The sequence below is a fragment of the Sphaeramia orbicularis genome, chromosome 6, assembly GCF_902148855.1.
Source record: "Sphaeramia orbicularis chromosome 6, fSphaOr1.1, whole genome shotgun sequence".
NCBI lineage: Eukaryota > Metazoa > Chordata > Actinopteri > Kurtiformes > Apogonidae > Sphaeramia > Sphaeramia orbicularis.
In genome coordinates, this window is record NC_043962.1 from 10382667 (window position 1) to 10400894 (window position 18228).

Here is an 18228-nt window from a genome sequence, read left to right on the forward strand (position 1 = left end):
TGGCCTGTCATCTGTAGATCCAGTCTCCTGGTACTTCCTGATGACTTTTGAGATAAAACTGCGTGATACCCTTCGGTTGAGAGAACGGTAAATTTCACATTGGCGTTGACCTGCACAGTGCAGTTCAACCACAGCATGCCTATTCCCATGTTCTCTGGTCATTTTCTCTGGACAGAATGAATTACATTCAAGTTAAACCTCAGGCCTAGTCAACTATGACATAACGAAGCAAAGGAAATAATTCAATTGGACCCATTCATCACAGATTAAGTACAATGTTGTACCAAAGTTTGTTTCCAAACATTTGGGTCGCCCTATAGACTAAATGTCATCTGAAATTAACCTTTATTTGAAACATAGTATAGCAAACTATTACATGATCAAAAACATTATTTTTTGCAAAAAAAAAAAAAAAAACCCTATCCATTTTGAATGTCTGGGGTCGCCAGAAATTTGTGATGTTAAAATGGGGTCACAAGCCAAAAAAGGTTGGGAACCACTGAGCTAATGCTATACGTGCTCATGTAGTTTCCCATTGGGTGGCAGGCATGCAGAGACACGTCTGCGTTTTGACGCTGACGAGGGAAACCTCTGCTTTAACCAAAGTCTGACAGTGATTGAGATGGATCGGAGAGAGGGAAGGGAAAAGAGACATGAGGCAGAGGGAGAGGGCCATGGGCTATAGAAAGAAGAGGAGGAGGAGAAGGGTGTGTCTTGGAAATGGAGTTGTTTTAACATCAAAGATAACCTTACTCAGGACTCTGCGAAGACCTCACATTAGGCCGGGAGAAGCTCCACTTTATCATCGGCACTTCCTGTTTGGCGGAAGTGTTATCTTTGAAGCTGGCGTTAAAACACACACATACGCAGTTACAAATTAGAAGTCAGCATCAGCCGTAACCTCCCACATGAGCGCACACAGAGGCTTATAAACACCAACAAATAAACACAAACAGCTGGCATCAAATGTGCGATATTCATTAAACAACTCTTTTTTTTTTTTTTTTTCTTTTTTTTCAGAAAAGCAGGAGGCCACGGTGTCGGACCAAGACAGAGCAGTAACGGAGACAGAACATGTGTCCGCACCAACACAAGAGGAAAACACAGCCAAGAAGGGTGAGTGAGTGTCCTGTATGAGTCTACATGTACACACACACTTTATTTTATGTTCCATTTTGCTGTTTCTTAGGGTCGACATTAACCCTTTGTCGGGCAAGTGACTATTTTTGGTAACTTGCGTGTACATTACAAGACACTGAAAGCAACAGTTACAGTGAGTCAACAACCTCAGGTCCAATGTGGTCTACAGGGTCTGTAAGGTCCACCTCTGTATGAACAGATAGATAGATAGATAGATAGATAGATAGATAGATAGATAGATAGATAGATAGATAGATAGATAGATAGATAGATAGATAGATAGATAGATAGATAGATAGACAGACAGACAGACAGACAGACAGACAGACAGACAGACAGACAGATATTCAAAAATACAAAATACAGTCACCGCTCTACAAAAACAGTCATACCATATTAACAATCAATAAATAAATGCAGAGTATAAGTAGCTAAGAATAAGTTAGATTAAAAGGAAAGAAGAATTAAGAGACAAAATGTGTTTTCTACCTATCACACAAAAACCCCCCGAGGACAGAAGCGCCCCCTATGACCCCTTTACCACCACAGCAAGGACATCTACAAAACTGTTCTAAACCAGAGGAGAATGTTGGAGAAGGCATACCATTGGTTCATTGTGACGCATGTGACTGAATGTGTTCATTAGTCTCAGGCTAGCTCTAGTGTTTATACTGATGGTAAAAATAGATAGATAGATAGATAGATAGATAGATAGATAGATAGATAGATAGATAGATAGATAGATAGATAGATAGATAGATAGATAGATAGATAGATAGATTTGTCTTTCACAGGAAAATTGTTTCCACAGTCCGTACAGCCACAAGAATACAGGGCATCACACAAAAGAAACATATAACATAACACAAACCCAAAAACACCAATTCCACCACCATATACCCACCACCGCACATATCCAAATAACACATTACAGTCTCTTGAGCAATTCGTTCAGTTGTGTTCCTGCATTTGGATCAAAACTTGTGCTGAATTTGACTTTTTTCCTGTTTATTGACCTGTACCTGCTTTGTTAGGTACCCTGAAGTAATAGTACTAATGTAAGTAATGATGTTCAAAGGGAAAACTTTGCATTATTGAACCATTATTCATTCACTCTCATTCTCTGATTTTGTAAACTACGTTTGTAGCCACAGCTGCCCTGGGGCAGGTGGCCAATTCGGCCCCTCCGATCACCACCAACATTCAATACGCATTCATACACCAGTGTGAGTGACACTGGAGGCAAGGAGGGTGAAGTGTCTTGCCCAAAGACACAACGGCACATGACTAGGACAGAGCGGGATACGAACCGCCAGCCCTTCGGTTATTGGACGACCCGCTTTACCTCCTAAGCCACGGCCGCCCATATTGTACTTGTTTCCCATGTATCCAGGTTGGGTCTAAATACAGACAAATGCATATGTGTGGACACTAGAACTTTACTAAACCAACAAACCTAATGTTGGACTAGGACTTTTAACCAGGACTGTAGAGGAGTTGGAGGTTTTAACAGCAGAGGTGTGGTGGGGTACAGTCCTTGGATTATTTATTTATTTTTTGGGGCGGCTGTGGCTCAGGTGGTAGAGCAGGTCGTCCAATAACCAAAGGGTTGGCGGTTCAAATCCCGCTCTGTCCTAGTCAGTCCGTTGTGTCCTTGGGCAAGACACCTCACCCTCCTTGCCTCCAATGCCACCCACACTGGTGTATGAATATTTGGTGGTGGTCGGGGGCGCAAATTGGCAGCCACGGTTCTGTCAGCCTGTCCAGGGCAACTGTGGCTATAAATGTAGTTTACCACCACCAGAGTGTGAATGTGAGAGGTTAATAATGTAAAGCGCTTTGGGTGTCTAGAAAAGCGCTATATAAATCCAATCCATTATTATTTATGTTTTTTTTTTGTTTTTTTTTTATTTTGACACATACAGCTTAGGAGCCAAATATGGTAACTTCAGTAACTTTGATTTTCTTCATAACAATAAAAAATGTCTTATTATGTCCTCCAATAACACACTTAGGTTGACATGTTTAATTCCAGAGTATTTCTATGAGTGCCCATTCGAGGGTTAATCGGCGGTGAACAGTCTGTGCAGAATAAAGGATGTCACTGGTTGTAAATCATGTTCAATTCAACAGGCTCAGCAGAGGGTTGAGTTCCATGCAAAACACAGACAAGAACAAGCATGTCTAATGGGGTCATTAAATCATAATTCTGTTCTAAGACCAATCTGTGGTGATATTTTAAGGTGATGGCCTGTGACAGGATAAGCCACCGACTGAAGACCTTAAATGATTTGTTTCTATTGTACAGTCATTCCAATTTTTCCGCTGCAGTAAATCATCACCAAATACAGTAAACCAGGCACCTTTACTGAGCTCTGAAAAGGAACCAGGGGTCATTTAAAAAAAAAAAAAAATACTGAACAAGACCTCTGTTCTTTGACCCGAAAAAGTGCTAAATGACCCTAAAAAGTGCTTGAATCTGACCTTTAAAATGTGTACAAACCCTGCTTTTTCCATGGTTTTCACAGGCCATTGAAAAATCTGGAATCAAATCATCTTAATGTTAGGCTGACTGGTTTTAAATATTGATTATGGATAAGTTTTTGAAGGTGCATTAACCTCAGTCCTGCTGTCAAATGGGATTTTGGAAATAACAAACCCAATGAAAGCACGAAGCACAAATGTAGACTGTGCAGCTCAGTCAGGATTTACTGGAACAGATAAACTGCAACAAAGGAATTACAGGAAACAAAAAAGCTTCTAATCTCAAGCATGTTTTTCTTTAGAACACTAATCTCATATGAATAAAATATATTTAACTTTATCTTAATATGATATTCCAGTAGAGGTTGAACTAGTACTAAACCAAAACAATGGTGGGCAAAATCTTCCAGCAGAGAAACCAGACTGTTTTACTTTAAGAGTCAGACCAGTTACCCAACTTCTGAATAAAAGAATATTAACCCATGAAGACCATGTGACCTTACATGACCATACCGTGAAACTAAAGGCATTTTAACCCTTAACCCTTTCATCCATACTGGTCACTACAGTGGACAGTTATTCTCCAGCTGTTCTCTTGTATATTCATGGATTTTGTTGTTCTTATTGTTTTTTTGTTTTTTTCTTGTTTTTTTTTTTTTTTTACACATCTTCATTAAAGTTTTAAGACACTACATATCTTTTCTGACATGAATTAGTAACATTATGTAGATCTCTCCTGAGCATAAACCCCCAGAATCACAAGCCCTCCCCATAGTTTTCACACAATTTATCAGTAAATACATGTTTCTGTGCGTCAAAAATTAAACATGTGGTGTCCAGCTGAGTGGACATTTTTGCAGCTTCATGAAAATAGGTTCATAATTTTTTTTTTTCATTGTTTTTTTTTTTTATGTATTTTTGAAATTTTTTTAAATTATTTTTTTTACTTATTTATTTTTTAAATTTATTTTTCAGAAGAAATTTTTCAATTGCATTGTTTTTTTTCATACCTAAAGAGGAATAAAAACACTCAGGAAAAAATTTTGATTAAGGTTCTCATAATTTGTGCATGAAAGGGTTAAAGAGAGTGCCGTGGAGTTGTCTTCCTGTTTTTTACTTTATGAATCCCTTTTCCAAAGAGCACCTCAAACAAACTCTTTTTTTGAGTCCTATAAGCATTCCTTCCCATGATTTTTTTAAAAGATTTTATTGCTTTTGTGAAATGTTTCAAAATCTTTGTTATGTAGAAAATCAAAGTCAATGAAGTTACCATTTTTAGTTCCTTACCCATAAGTGGTAAAAAGAAGAAATTTAAAAAACACTAGAAAAACACATGCAAGGTGAAAGGAACGTGTATTTTAGAACATCACCGACAAATGAGGACAAATGCGAAGTCTAGATGGACTGGGGTTGCAGGTGTGAAATTATGGAACGGACCTGGTGATGAATTAAAGTTATTCACTCCTTTGACAAAGTTTTTAAAAAATGCCTGAAGTTGAAAATAATATAGGAATATTGAATTGAGATGGTAGATGTTTTTTGTTTTGTTTTTTTAAGGTGTGAATGCTTGATGCTGTACATATTTAATTTAATGTAGGCAGTGTTTCGGGTGAAAAGGATAGGCAAAAAAATAAGCTCTTGGTTTTTATGTTTATTATAATTATGGCGCTAGGTGCAATAATTAATGTACAAACCAAAAATAAATTAATTTGTTCATTCATCAGTGCTGATCCAGACTCCCGTCCACATCCACATTATCCCTTTGAACATCATTCCTTACATTAGTACCATTACTTCATGGTACCTAACAAAGCAGGTCCACTCACTGTTCATGCAGAGGTGGACCTTACAGACCCTGGAGACCACATTGGACCTGAGATTGTTGAGTCACTGTAACTGTTGCTGTCACTGTCTTGTAATATATGTGGAAATTACCAAAAAATACTTGCCTGATGAAGGGTTAGTATAAACCAATATGACGTGAGGCAGCTCCTTAATTGTTTTCATAGTGATGTTAAAAAGTCCTTCATTTTTCTTGTTGAAATTTACAGAAACTGTTTTAACCAATTTTTTTTAAAGTTATAAGTTCTAAATGAAATAGTTACTTGGACTTAAACCTTTTAACCCATAAAGATCCAAAGATCCACCAGTGACCAAAAGCATCTGCTGATCTAAAATGTTTTAAAACCTGTCTATCCACTAATCCTATTAATACATGTCAATAATTGGTGTAAAATACAGTTTGTCGTCTTTTCACGGTCATCAGATATGACCCATTTGGACGTTCAGAGGCTCCATAGTTACCATGGAAACACCGTCATCTTCTACAACATTTACTCACCAATAAAATCCATGGAGTTGGATCAGTGACAGTGGATGGAATGATATGTTTTACTGAAAAAGTCACATTTTCTTCAGTTTTCTCTGTTTTTGATATAATAACCTTGAACTTTAAAGCTATACCGTGTGATGTGGCATTTTTACACTTTTCTTTTGTCATCTTTAAATGCTCCTAATAAGTGTGTGTCAAACTAAAATGTAAAAGAAATCCACCAGGTGTTGAAACTCAAAAATGTTTAATTCTCATATATTTCTAATAAAAGTCTGACCAATCATTTTAGTCGGTCCGAATGAAATAATTGGCCAAACCTGACTGAGCCTCCTGTCAATCATCCATTACGGCTGTTCAGCATCCGATCCATTATCTCCGTCTCACATCCGATATGTGTCCCTCTGAATCTGACGCTTCACTCGCGCTGCTCCTCCTGTCACTGACCACAGTCTACTGTCTAGGATGTGTTTGGATAGAACTGACATGCACATGTGGAAGGGAAAAAACGGATTTATGAACAGAAACGACAACTGAGGGGCACAAACGGGAGTCTGATGAATGAAGGATGGAGATAAAAGTCCGGAAGTCAGCTGTACTGGACTGAACAGGTCTGCATAAAGCTCAGCTTTTATGACGGTGGAACTCATCCAGGTACATGTACATGGTGTCACACAATGTAAGATGATGTAGGATGATAATTGTATGGACTATGAAACCTCAAATGTCCACGGAAAATTCACGGAGGCCGCGCGTTCACAATGTGCGCGCCCATCCCCTGGGCACTGCAGTGAAGACACTGACCCAGTACTGCACAGACCAGGTCTACTGATGGAACAGGAGCCGCGGGCCCATGGCAGGTGGATGATGCATCTGATTACTGAGGGAGGGGTCCGCGGACACGCCAAAACGGACCGGACCTCCACTTCTGCTTCCTCCTCTGTTTCCATTGCGCATCAGGAGAGAGGAAGAGAGAGGAGGAGGAGCCTCAGAGCTCAGGCAGAGGGAAGGGGGCGGGGCTTTGAAGGGAGGTGGGTTGTTCATGTTCAAACTTTTACTAAGTGCTGTGAGAAATGCCACATCGGTAGGTATAGCTTTAACCCTTTCATGCATGAATTATGAGAGCCTTAATCAAGATTTTTTTTCCTGAATGTTTCTATTCCTCTAGGCATTAAAAAAAACAATGCAATTGGAAAATTTATTCTGAATCTATTTTTCATGGAGTTGCAAAAATGTTCACTCACCTGGACACCATGGGTTTAACTTTAGAAGCAAAGAAACATATTTACTGATGCACTGTGTGAAAACTATGAAATAAAAATGCAGCTAATATGATGTTCTCTCACATTTTAACATACTCTAATATTAGTCATTACTCACTTCATGGAGATAATATGCAAAAAAACAACTTTTTGTTAAAAAAAAAAACAAAAAAACCCCCTGTTAATTACAATTTAATAATAACAAGCAACTGATTTACGCTCAAGCATGCTATGAATTTCAGCGTATGGAATGATGTATGAGCGTTCACTGTGTTGGCTGATATGGAACGAAAACAACAAAACCCATGAATATACAAGAGAACAGCTGGAGAATAACTGTCCACTGTAGTGACCACTATGCATGAAAGGGTTAATATGAGCTTCAGTGAACATCTACATGATCAGTGAATTAAATATAAAAAAAAACCCTGATATTCACTTAAAAATGCAGAACATAGAGGGTCAAAACATAGTAATGTCCCGTCAGAGAGCGAACTTTAATTGTTTGCCATTCCAACACTGATTTCAATATAAAGTAGCTCCTTGTTTTCGGATAATCTTTTATGGTCCAACTAAAGCAAAAATGAATTTAGAAGTAAAAATGTGGGTCATTTAGCGACACTAATCTGTCAAATTGTCTCTAAAATGTCCCGTCGGAGAGATTTCGAATATGGTGTTTTGACCCTAGAGCATAATATTAGACTAAATGGAGGTAAATCACATAAGAAAAGTTAAATATAGAGGAAAAAAATATTTTGGAATTGCCACAAAAGTACTACTGGGTCTTTATTTGTTAACCCTTTCATGCACGAATTATGAGAACTTTGATCAAAATTTATTTTCTTGAATGTTTTTATTCCTCTTTAGGCATGGAAAGAAAAAAAAAAGCGATTGAAAATTTTGTTATGAATCTATTTTTCATGAACTTCAAAAAATGTCCGCTCAGTTTGACACCATGAATTTAATTTTTAAAGCAAAGAAGCATGTATTTACTGATAGATCATGTGAAAACTATGAAATAACAACACTTTCAATGCAGCTAATCTGATGTTTTGTCACATTTTATCATACTCTAATACTAGTCATTACTCACTTCATGGAGATAATATGCAAAAAAAAAAAACCTTTATGTAAAAAAAAAAAACAAAAAAAACCCAAAACTGTTTAATAATAATGACAAGCAATTGATTTCCACTCAGACATGTCACTGCAGATCAGGTTTATCAAGAACAGCAAAGTTACAGTAATGGTATAAATGTCAGTGTATTATTATGGGATGGTGCATTAGTGTCCACTGTGTTGGCTGATATGGAACTAAAACAACAAAACCCATACATACATACATACATACATACATACATACATACATACATACAAGATAACAGCTGGAGAATAGCTGTCCACTGTAGTGACCAGTATGCCTGAAAGGGTTAAACAAGTCATGTTAAACCCATAAAAAAGGACTATTTTAAACAGTGGAATCCAGCTGCTCTCTGTTTTTTCGGTGTTTTCTTGCAAACTGTGATAGGTGTGATGGTGGTGAAAGTATCCAACACAATAACAATGCTTCCTAAGCAGCGAGTTGTGTACAGTAATCTTCTCTTGTCCCATGGGAAAATGTCTCTGGGGCCATATTTAGGTAAAGCTCTGTGTTGGATCTTGCTCATTGGAGGAAAAAAAAAAAAAAAAAACAACACAAAGGTATCACTTTGCAAAATAGTTTCAAGGAAATGGTAGAAAAATGTAACATGAATCAGATGAAGCGCTTGTGTTATTCAGGTTGTAGAGTCAGAGTAGAGATGATCACAGTCTGAATCTGTGTCTCCTGGTGTTGTCAGTCATAACATACAGCATCTGTGATTGCATGCATGAGCGTGCTTGCACATAAACATGGACAGTTCACCGTATAAGTGGGTCTTTGTGTTCACAGCTTGCCTAAGCAGGCAGATTCTACCCCCTGAGTAAATATGGTGAGCCACTGATAACATTCATTTGTGTCGAACAAGGACACATTCTCAGACTAAAATACACATACCCTCACAAAAGCGTTGGGGCTGGGATACGCCTGTAATGGAATGATAACTTATTTTGTTACTCGCCGCTAAATACTGTATCTTCACAGAGTTGTCCCCAGGCTTTTGTAACTGACTTTTGAGTTGAAATATGTTTATTACAAAGGCCTGTGCATCCTCATACAGCCGACAGTTCAGTCTTTCACAGGATTCTTAACCCATAAAGTGTTCTCAGCTGCATTTGAATAGAGTTTTTATTCAGAAGTTCAGATCTGCACTGTTTATTTTAAGCTTAAAATTTGTATGTTTTATCTGTTTATCTGGGGTTTTTTTTCTCATGCCTATACTTTTCATTGCTTTCCTGCTGTAATGCTTTTAATGTTTTATGTAAAGCACTTTGAATTGTCTTGTACATGAAATGTGCTATATAAATAAACCTGCCTTGCCTTGCCAGAGCCACCAGCGACCAAATGCATCTATTGATTTAAAGTTTAAATCTAATTGACATCCAATATACGCGGTGGATTGTTGTTGCTTATAGCACAACACAATCCAGAAGTGTTTATAATCTCTTCCACTCGTCTGACGATGAATTATTTGAGTATTTTCCACATCGTTGTTATGACTTTTGCTACTTCCTGTTAACCATGGAGGCAGCCATATGTAGCGTTTGTTTACATTTTTCGGCCACCGCACTGGTCAGTTGCAATCATGTGACGACCGACGCACCGTCGCAGATGGAGAAATCGTATTACGCTAAAGCCCTCAGTCACACTGATTTGCAGTAAATATTCATTATTATTGTAGCCTGATAGAAATTAGGTGATGGGTGTGTGTTAAAATGTTAAAAGTGATAAATAGCATAAATACAATAAGTTCATTATTGGAATACATAAGGTTAAAAATTAAAACCATTTCAGTGTGGTAGTATTAAAAAAGGTCATGTCTTTGTGAAAAGGTATGTCATTTGTGAGTTCATGCACTGTATTGGTTTTGTTCTTTGAGCACAGTGATGTTAATGCACGGTTCATTTTGTGCACCAGTAAAACATATACTTGTGTCTTGAATTTTAAAAAAACATTTTATTTTTTAATAAAGAAGGGTTCGGTGAATGCGCATATGAAACTGGTGGGGTTCAGTACCTTCACCAAGGTTAAGAACCACTGATTTAAACTATTTAATACCCGTTGATCCATTAATCTGATGAATACATGTAAATAACTGATGTAAAATGCAGTTTGTCGTCTTTTCATGGACACATTTTTGTCTTATTGCTTCTATTACATTGTTGTTGTTTTGATACATGTTTGACTTTGTTTTCGCCTTGTTGCATCTTATCACCGAGGCTCTGTACATTTCATCTCTTTAACTCATAAAGACCCAAACAGCCGCCGCCGACCAAAACCATCTACTGATTTAAACTGTTTAAATCCTGTTGATCCATTAATCTGATGAATGCATGTAAATAATTAGTGTAAAATACACTTTGTCGTTCTTTCATGGACGCATTTAGACGTTCAGAGGCTGTGTAGTGAACGTGGAAACACATCTTCTACATTGATTCACCAGTAAAACCCATGTAATTTGGCAAATGACAGTGGTTGTAGATGCTTGTTTTTATGTTCAGTTAATGATATCTTAACCCATAAAGACCCAAAAATCCACCAGCAACCAAACACATCTACTGATTTAAACTATTTAATATCTGTTGATCCATTAATCCTATCAATACATGTAAATAACTGGTGTATAATACAGTTTGTTGTCTTTTCATGGACACATTTTTGTCTTATTGCATCAATTACATTGTTGTTGTCTTGATACATGTTTGACTTTGTTTTCATCGTATCACTGACGCTTTGTACATTTCATCACTTTAACCCATAAAGACCCAATCAGCCACTGATGACCAAAATAATCTACTGATCTGAAATGTTTAATACCTGTTGATCCATTAATCCGATTGATACATGTAAATAATTGCTGTAAAATGCTTTGTCGTCTTTTTATGGACATATTTAGACGTTTAGAGGCTGTGTAGTGAACGTGGAAACACTGTTATCTTCTACAACATTGATTCACCAGTAAAACCCATGTAATTTGGCAAATGACAGTGGTTGCAGATGCTTGTTTTTACGTTCAGTTAATGATATCTTTGCTGAAAAGGTCACTTTTTCTTCGTTTTTTTTCTGTTTTGCGATAATAACCCTTGCTTTTTACAGACATTTTTCATGAACATTTACACGATCAGTGAATTAAAAACAGAAAAATACATGAATTACAAGGAAAAATACAAAATAAAGACGATAGTATTGTAATAAATGGTGATAAATCACTTAAGAAAGGTTCAGTAGAGAAAAGTTTATTTAGGAACTGCCACAAATTAAGCACTGAGTCTTTATGGGTTAAACATACTGAAAAAACACTAATCATTATATTAAGTCCAAGGAGGGTTTGACTCGTTTTTGTTTTAACCCCTAGAGTCCCTCACCGGGGCTAAAAGTGTTCTGACCCGTGTGCTGCATCTGGCCCAGCGGTACCTACTGGACCCGATGACTCGACAAAAGGTGGAGGATCGGACTTCACAAACACACACCAGGACCAAACAGCACAGTCCTGCACCTGGACGGGGTCTCAGGGGTCGGACTTCACTAACACAGTCTCAGGTAAAGTCTTTCAGTGGTTTCAGGATCAGGATAAACTTTGTCTCATACGGGAAATTTGTTTTGGACGACAGTGCTATATGTGGCTGCATTCACATTCAGACACAGACAATAACAAAACACACTCAGTCACAAAATTTTGGAGTCAGCATAATCAATTCAGTTAAATTTTATTTGTAGAGCCCTATATCACAACAAGGTTTCCTCGCAGGGCTTTACTGAATTAGCTGGATATGAAAACAAACAGTCGAATAAACAGTAGATCAAGGAAATGGATTAATGTCCCAGGCATCCCCCGTCCTTAAACCCACCTTCTCAGCAAAGAAAAACTACATAAACACAATTATGTATTCCACCTAATCTGCATATTTCACAGCGGTTATGTTCAGACGCACAAATAAAAACACCCTATCGTCACGAAACCGTAAGAAAAAGTTCAACCAGACAGCGCACTGCAAGTAATGACACAGAGTGGAGCAGACATGGAACTGAAGGCATCACATGGTCTGTGTGTTTTTAGTCCAACGGCCTGAAGGGTCCAATGGACTGTTGGTATCAGTTGGCGTCCATCCGTCCGTCGTCCGTCCAGTCAGAATGACTTGATATTTGTTATAGAACATCTTTGGGGTAACGTCTACCAAGTTTGTTCAAAGAATTGGGAAATATTGATTTTTTTACATTTTTTTTATGAATTTTTGAAATTTTTAAAAATCCCCATTGGTTTATAATGGGACGCATTGGAAAGTGCTATGACCTAAAAGCAGTTGAAGGTATTGATATAACTACTATTGGCAAAAGATAGGAAGTCACATATGGGCTGTGTGATTTGGGGGAAGTAGAAAATGAATCACATTTTCTTTTGTGTTGTCCTCTAAATGATGAACTGAGTTTAATGAGATGTTTATCAAAAATCCTGATCTGTTCTGGAGCACTGATGATGACAAGATGAAGTGGTTGTTTCGTTCAAATGTATATAAATTAGCATTATTTTTTTGTAAAGGCTGGAAAAATTGTCAGATGTGTTTGTTTAAATTAGGGCTGGGCAAGGTAACGCATTATTACCGCGTTAACACATTCATTAAATAACGCCGACAATTTTTTTTATCTCACATTAATGCCGTTTTATTATTGTTCTGCCTTTCAAGCAAGTCTTAGTTCATTTATACATACGGACTCTTATTTTGAAACTTACACTTTTATTTTGGCTCTCCACATGCCCAAGCGCCGGTGCTCTGTGTACATACCGGCTGAGAGGAGAAAGCGAACTTTCCGAGTAATGCTGAATCAAACTTTGTTTAGCTCCTGCAGTTCAACGCCTGTATGTATCAATCATTCTGTTGTTTGCTAAATAATTTCACATGCAAATGTGCCGTTAGAAACATGTTTATGACGTTATTTTGGATGTGTTTATTACAATGTGTTATTAACATGTTTAAGCTAATTTGTTTATGCTAGCAGTCGGAGATGGGTTGCTAATTCTTTATGCAGGCTCATGTTAAGTTTATGTAAATTCATTGCTTGTGTTTAGGTATAATATGCCAGCCTTTGAACTAACCTTTACTTATTTACGATGTGATTGTTGTATTAGCAGTCAATTTAAGTTTATAACAGTTACATCCATGCATTCTCCGTGAATATGCATATAATTAATAGACATAACTAACTGAATTATTTTGTCTTTATTTTATTAGTTTGTTCCTTCTTATGTCCGAACTGACTAAGCTAACACCAAAAGGACAAAACATACATTAGTGACACTTATTCCCACCACTAGAGGGCCCCCTTTGCTTGCTTTTAACAACTGAACATCACATATTATTGGGCTTATTAGTATTAGTACTTATTAGTGGGTTTAAGACTCCTGTCAGTCACTCACAAGCAGAAATAAACTGGTTGGGACATAAACATGGAGAAAAGTACCGGTCTTTTACGTGGACATTTTCATTTTAAATGTCTTCAGATGGTGGGGTTGAGAAGGACACAGTTGTTTATGAGCACTGCAATGTGGAATTATTTTTATCAGCGGAGTACTTCCAGTCTGAAATATCACTGAAAGGAAATACATGCTGTTGATGCCGGCAACCCCCCCCCCCGCCCCCGGATATAACTATACGATTAATCGCAATTAATCGCATAAATCTACGCGATTAATTGCAATTAAAATTTTTAATCGCTGCCCAGCACTAGTTTAAATAGATCAGTGCATGGTCTTGTTTATATCTGTTGTGCCCATTATCTGGTATTTGGTCTTTGGTTGGTATTTTTGGTGTCTTATAAACTCATGTAAAGGCTGGGCATGTTCTTATGCAGGACACACTAATAAAATGTATTCATTCATGCATATGGGCTATCATTTGGTGCCATGACCTTTGACCTTGAGTGACCTTGAAAGGTCAAACTCTGGCCAAAGGTGGACATGATTAATTAAAAAATTAAACCCTTAATGTTACTCACAGGGTTCTCGTGGGGTCTTAAAAGTCTTGAATTTACAAATCTGCATTTAATACCTTAAAAAGTCTTTAAAAGGTATTATATTTGATATGGTAGGTCTTAAGTTATGTTGCTATAAACTTGTTGGCTGTGTTGTGGTTAAATGTGTCTGTTAAATGTCCAAGCTGCAAAGAAAGTAACATTAGTCGACTCAGTTCCACCTGTTCCAACCTGACAATTTATACTGCAGTTAGGAACCAATTATCGCTAACTTTGCAGCTCCCAGTGAGAAATGACTCAGAACGGTAAGAATCAAGGAGTTGGAGTAAATAAATACATTTTCCTAAATTCTAGGAGTCATGAGTTTTTGCCAGTATGGCTGTGAAATAGGCCTTAAATTAAGTTCTAAGTAGTCTTAAAAAGTCTTAAAGGGGTCATATTTTGTTAAACCCACTTTTATTAGTCTTTGGTTCATTTATTTGTGGACCCTAATAGTTCATAAAGTTTAACTTTGAACCCTCCAGGTGCTGCAATGCTATCTTTATATTCATTTTGGCAAAAATCAAGTGGATTTCTACAACCTGTTTGAATTCCTTCTTAAGCTGTTGAATTTAAATGTGTCTTGGAAATGTTCGAGTTGCAAAGAAAGTAACGTCAATCGACTCAGTTCCACCCATTCCAACCTGACAATTTATACTGAAATTAGGAGCTAATTATCGCTAACTTTGTAGCCCCCTGTGAGAAATGCCTCGCAATGGTGAGAATCAAGGCACAGGAGCAAATAAATATATTTTCCTAAATTCTAGGAGTCACAAATTTTTGCCAGTATGACTGTGAAATAGGCCTTAAATTCAGTTCTTAGTAGTCTTAAAAAGTCTTAAAGGGGTCATATTTTGCTAAACCCACTTTTATTAGTCTTTGGTTCATTTATTTGTGGACCCTAATAGTTCATAAAGTTTAAATTTGAACCCTCCAGGTGCTGCAAAACTATCTTTATATTCATTTTGGCAAAAATCAAGTGGATTTCTACAACCTGTTTGAATTCCTTCTTAAGTTGTGGTATTTAAATGTGTATTGGAAATGTTGATGTTGCAAATAAAGTAACATTAGTCGACTCAGTTCCACCTGTTCCAACCTGACAATTTATATTGAAATTAGGAGCTAATTATCGCTAACTTTGCAGCCCCTGGTGAGAAATGACTCGGAATGGTGGGAATCAAGACAGAGTAAATAAATACGTTTTCCTGAATTCTAGGAGTCACAAATTTTTTGCCAGTATGACTGTGAAATAGGCCTTAAATTCTGTTGTAAGTAGTCTTAAAAAGGTCTTAAAAAGTTTTCAATTGAACCTGCAGGAACCTTAAACATCATATGTATCACAGTCCGGTTCTGGTACAGTCTGGGTAAACCCTATCCTCCAACCTGAGCTGCAGTTTTCTGGAACATTCTGTGGTTCTGCTTCTATCTGAGGACTCTCTCACACTCTGTCCATTAAACAGTAGACGACTTCTTTCTTTAACCGCTCAAGAAATCCTGATCCATTGAGAGCCAGCGCTGTGAAAGCCTCGAACAAAGGGCCGAGTGTCTGACAAGCAGAGTTTCAACAGCTCCATTTAGATGCCAGCTCCTTGTGTTGGAACCAGACTGGGCCGCTGGGCTCACTAAGCTGGCATCTGATGGAAATAGTTTGGACACAACAGGGCTTATCTGTGTCTGACTGTGTGGACTTTTCATAATATTTAGTAATAAGCTTTTCCTGCACATTTGACCTGTGTTTGTGTTCTCGGTGCCAGCAGAACGGTGGCCGCTCTGGAGGGCAGAGGTAAATGTAGCAGCACCGAAGGAGGAAAATGAAAACATCCAACAGGGCGCCAAAGCAGACGAACACATGAGATTTATCGTGTTTTTTAGCTCCAATGATTGGCCACGAGCTGTTGGGTTTATCATCGTCGTCGGTAGCAATTTCTTCAAACATCTTCTGTCACAAAACTACTGGTCGGATTCGTTTCAAATGTTATATATACCTTCCCCGGGACAATGTCTACAAAGTCTGGTCACATTTTTAAGAAATTTAGTTTTTTGAATTTTTTGATGAATTTTTTTAGATATTCAAAATTTGCCTTTAACTTATAATTTTGATACTTAGAACACGGAAATCATTAGAGATATCAGTATAGTTACTGTTGAGCACTTATAGGAAGTCATATATGGACTTTCATTTGGGTTCATGACCTTTGACCTTGACTGACTTTGAAGATTCAAACTCAGGGTCACCAATGTCTAGATTTCAACAATTCTCCAAAACTACTGCTCAGATTCATTTCAAATTTTATATGTACCATCCTTGGGACAATTTCTACAAAAGTTGTTCACGTTTTTGAGAAGTTTGTTTTTGAATTTTTTATGAATTTTTTTAATTATTCAAAATGTACTATATTTACTAAATGTATTATATTTTAATGGCTTATATCATGTAAATGGTTACATATATCAATATAGTTACTATTGAGCACTGATAGAAAGTCATATATGGACTTTCATTTGGGTTCATGACCTCTGACCTTGAGTGACCTTGATAGACCAAACTCAAGGTCACCATTGTATAGATTTCAACAATGTCTTCTCCAAAACTACATCTCAGATTCATGTCAAATTTTAGATGTATCTTCCTTGGAACAATGTCTTCAAATGGTCTTCACATTTTTTTTTTTTTTTTAGAAATTTTGATTTTTGAATTTTTGACAATTTTTTTAAATGTTAAAGATTTGCCTTTACTTAATAATGGTCCATATTTTAATGGCTTATACAATGGAAATTGTTACAGATATGAATATTGTTATTATTGAGCACTGATAGGTAGTTATATATAGTCTTTCATTTTGGTCCTTGACTTTTGACCTTGAAGGGTCAAACCCAAGGTCATCAGTTTCTACATTTCAACGATCATTTTCTCCAATACTAATGGTCAGATTCATTTTTTTTTTAATGTTTTTTTATGTTTTATTTTGAATTTTTAATGAATTTTTTTGAAATATTTAAAAATTTGCCTTTACTCATAATGGGCCATAATTTGATGGTTTATAACATGGAAATCCTTTGAGATCTCAATATAGTTACTACTGATCACTGATAGAAGTTATATGTGGACTGTCATTTAATTAGTTGAGTTCTCCTCCAGTGAAAGTACCGCCCATTTCTATTGGGAGATTGATCTCCTTGAAGACCACAGGACTCTAACATAGAGGCAGAACCTGACAAACTCGCAAATTCAACTTGTTATTGATTTGTGATAGAACATGCCGGTGGGATACAGGGACATTGTTCCTATTTTCTGTTTGCATCTGCCTTCATTGGACGGTGAACAGTGGAGCACAAGAAGCCATCAGAACAGACTGATACAAAGGTCTCAGGAGTCACAAACACAGACATTACTTTTTATAGGTTCTCTGAGAGGTTGGCTTCCTTTGATCATCCAGGGAACGCAGCACTGTTAGGTGTGTTTCATTTGATGCCCGAGGAAAGATTTTGGATCATTTCCCAGGGGAATTTTCTTGAGATTGGAATATATATTGTACCATCTCATATGAAAGCTACTGATATTTGATTTTGGGGGTAAAAAGTTCACTTTTCAGTCAAAATATGTCTCCTGGTTGTCATCTTTCCCCTTTTTATTTATCCTTCTGTTGCCCTATTCAGATTCTTATAACACTCTAAATAAAACTCAGTGTAATAAGTGTTAATTAACCCATAAAGACCCAAACACCCACTGGCAACTAAAATCATCCACTGATCTAAAATGTTCAATAACTTCTGAACCACTAAAATTACTAACATGTTGAAATAATTGGTGTAAAATGCAGTTTGTCATCTTTTCATTGTCATCAAATATGACCCATTTGGACATTCAG

At 37.0% G+C, this 18228-nt stretch overlaps 1 protein-coding gene across 1 annotated transcript in view; it reads left to right on the plus strand.

The window, feature by feature from the left end:
• The window catches only part of LOC115421520 (rab GTPase-activating protein 1), a 166044-nt gene that overhangs the window by 85005 nt on the left and 62811 nt on the right, over positions 1–18228 (plus strand). The window contains exons 11-12 of the mRNA XM_030137443.1: positions 1021–1116; positions 11709–11893. Of these exons, the coding sequence (XP_029993303.1) occupies positions 1021–1116; positions 11709–11893 (281 nt within the window). The remainder of the gene's footprint in view (positions 1–1020; positions 1117–11708; positions 11894–18228) is intronic.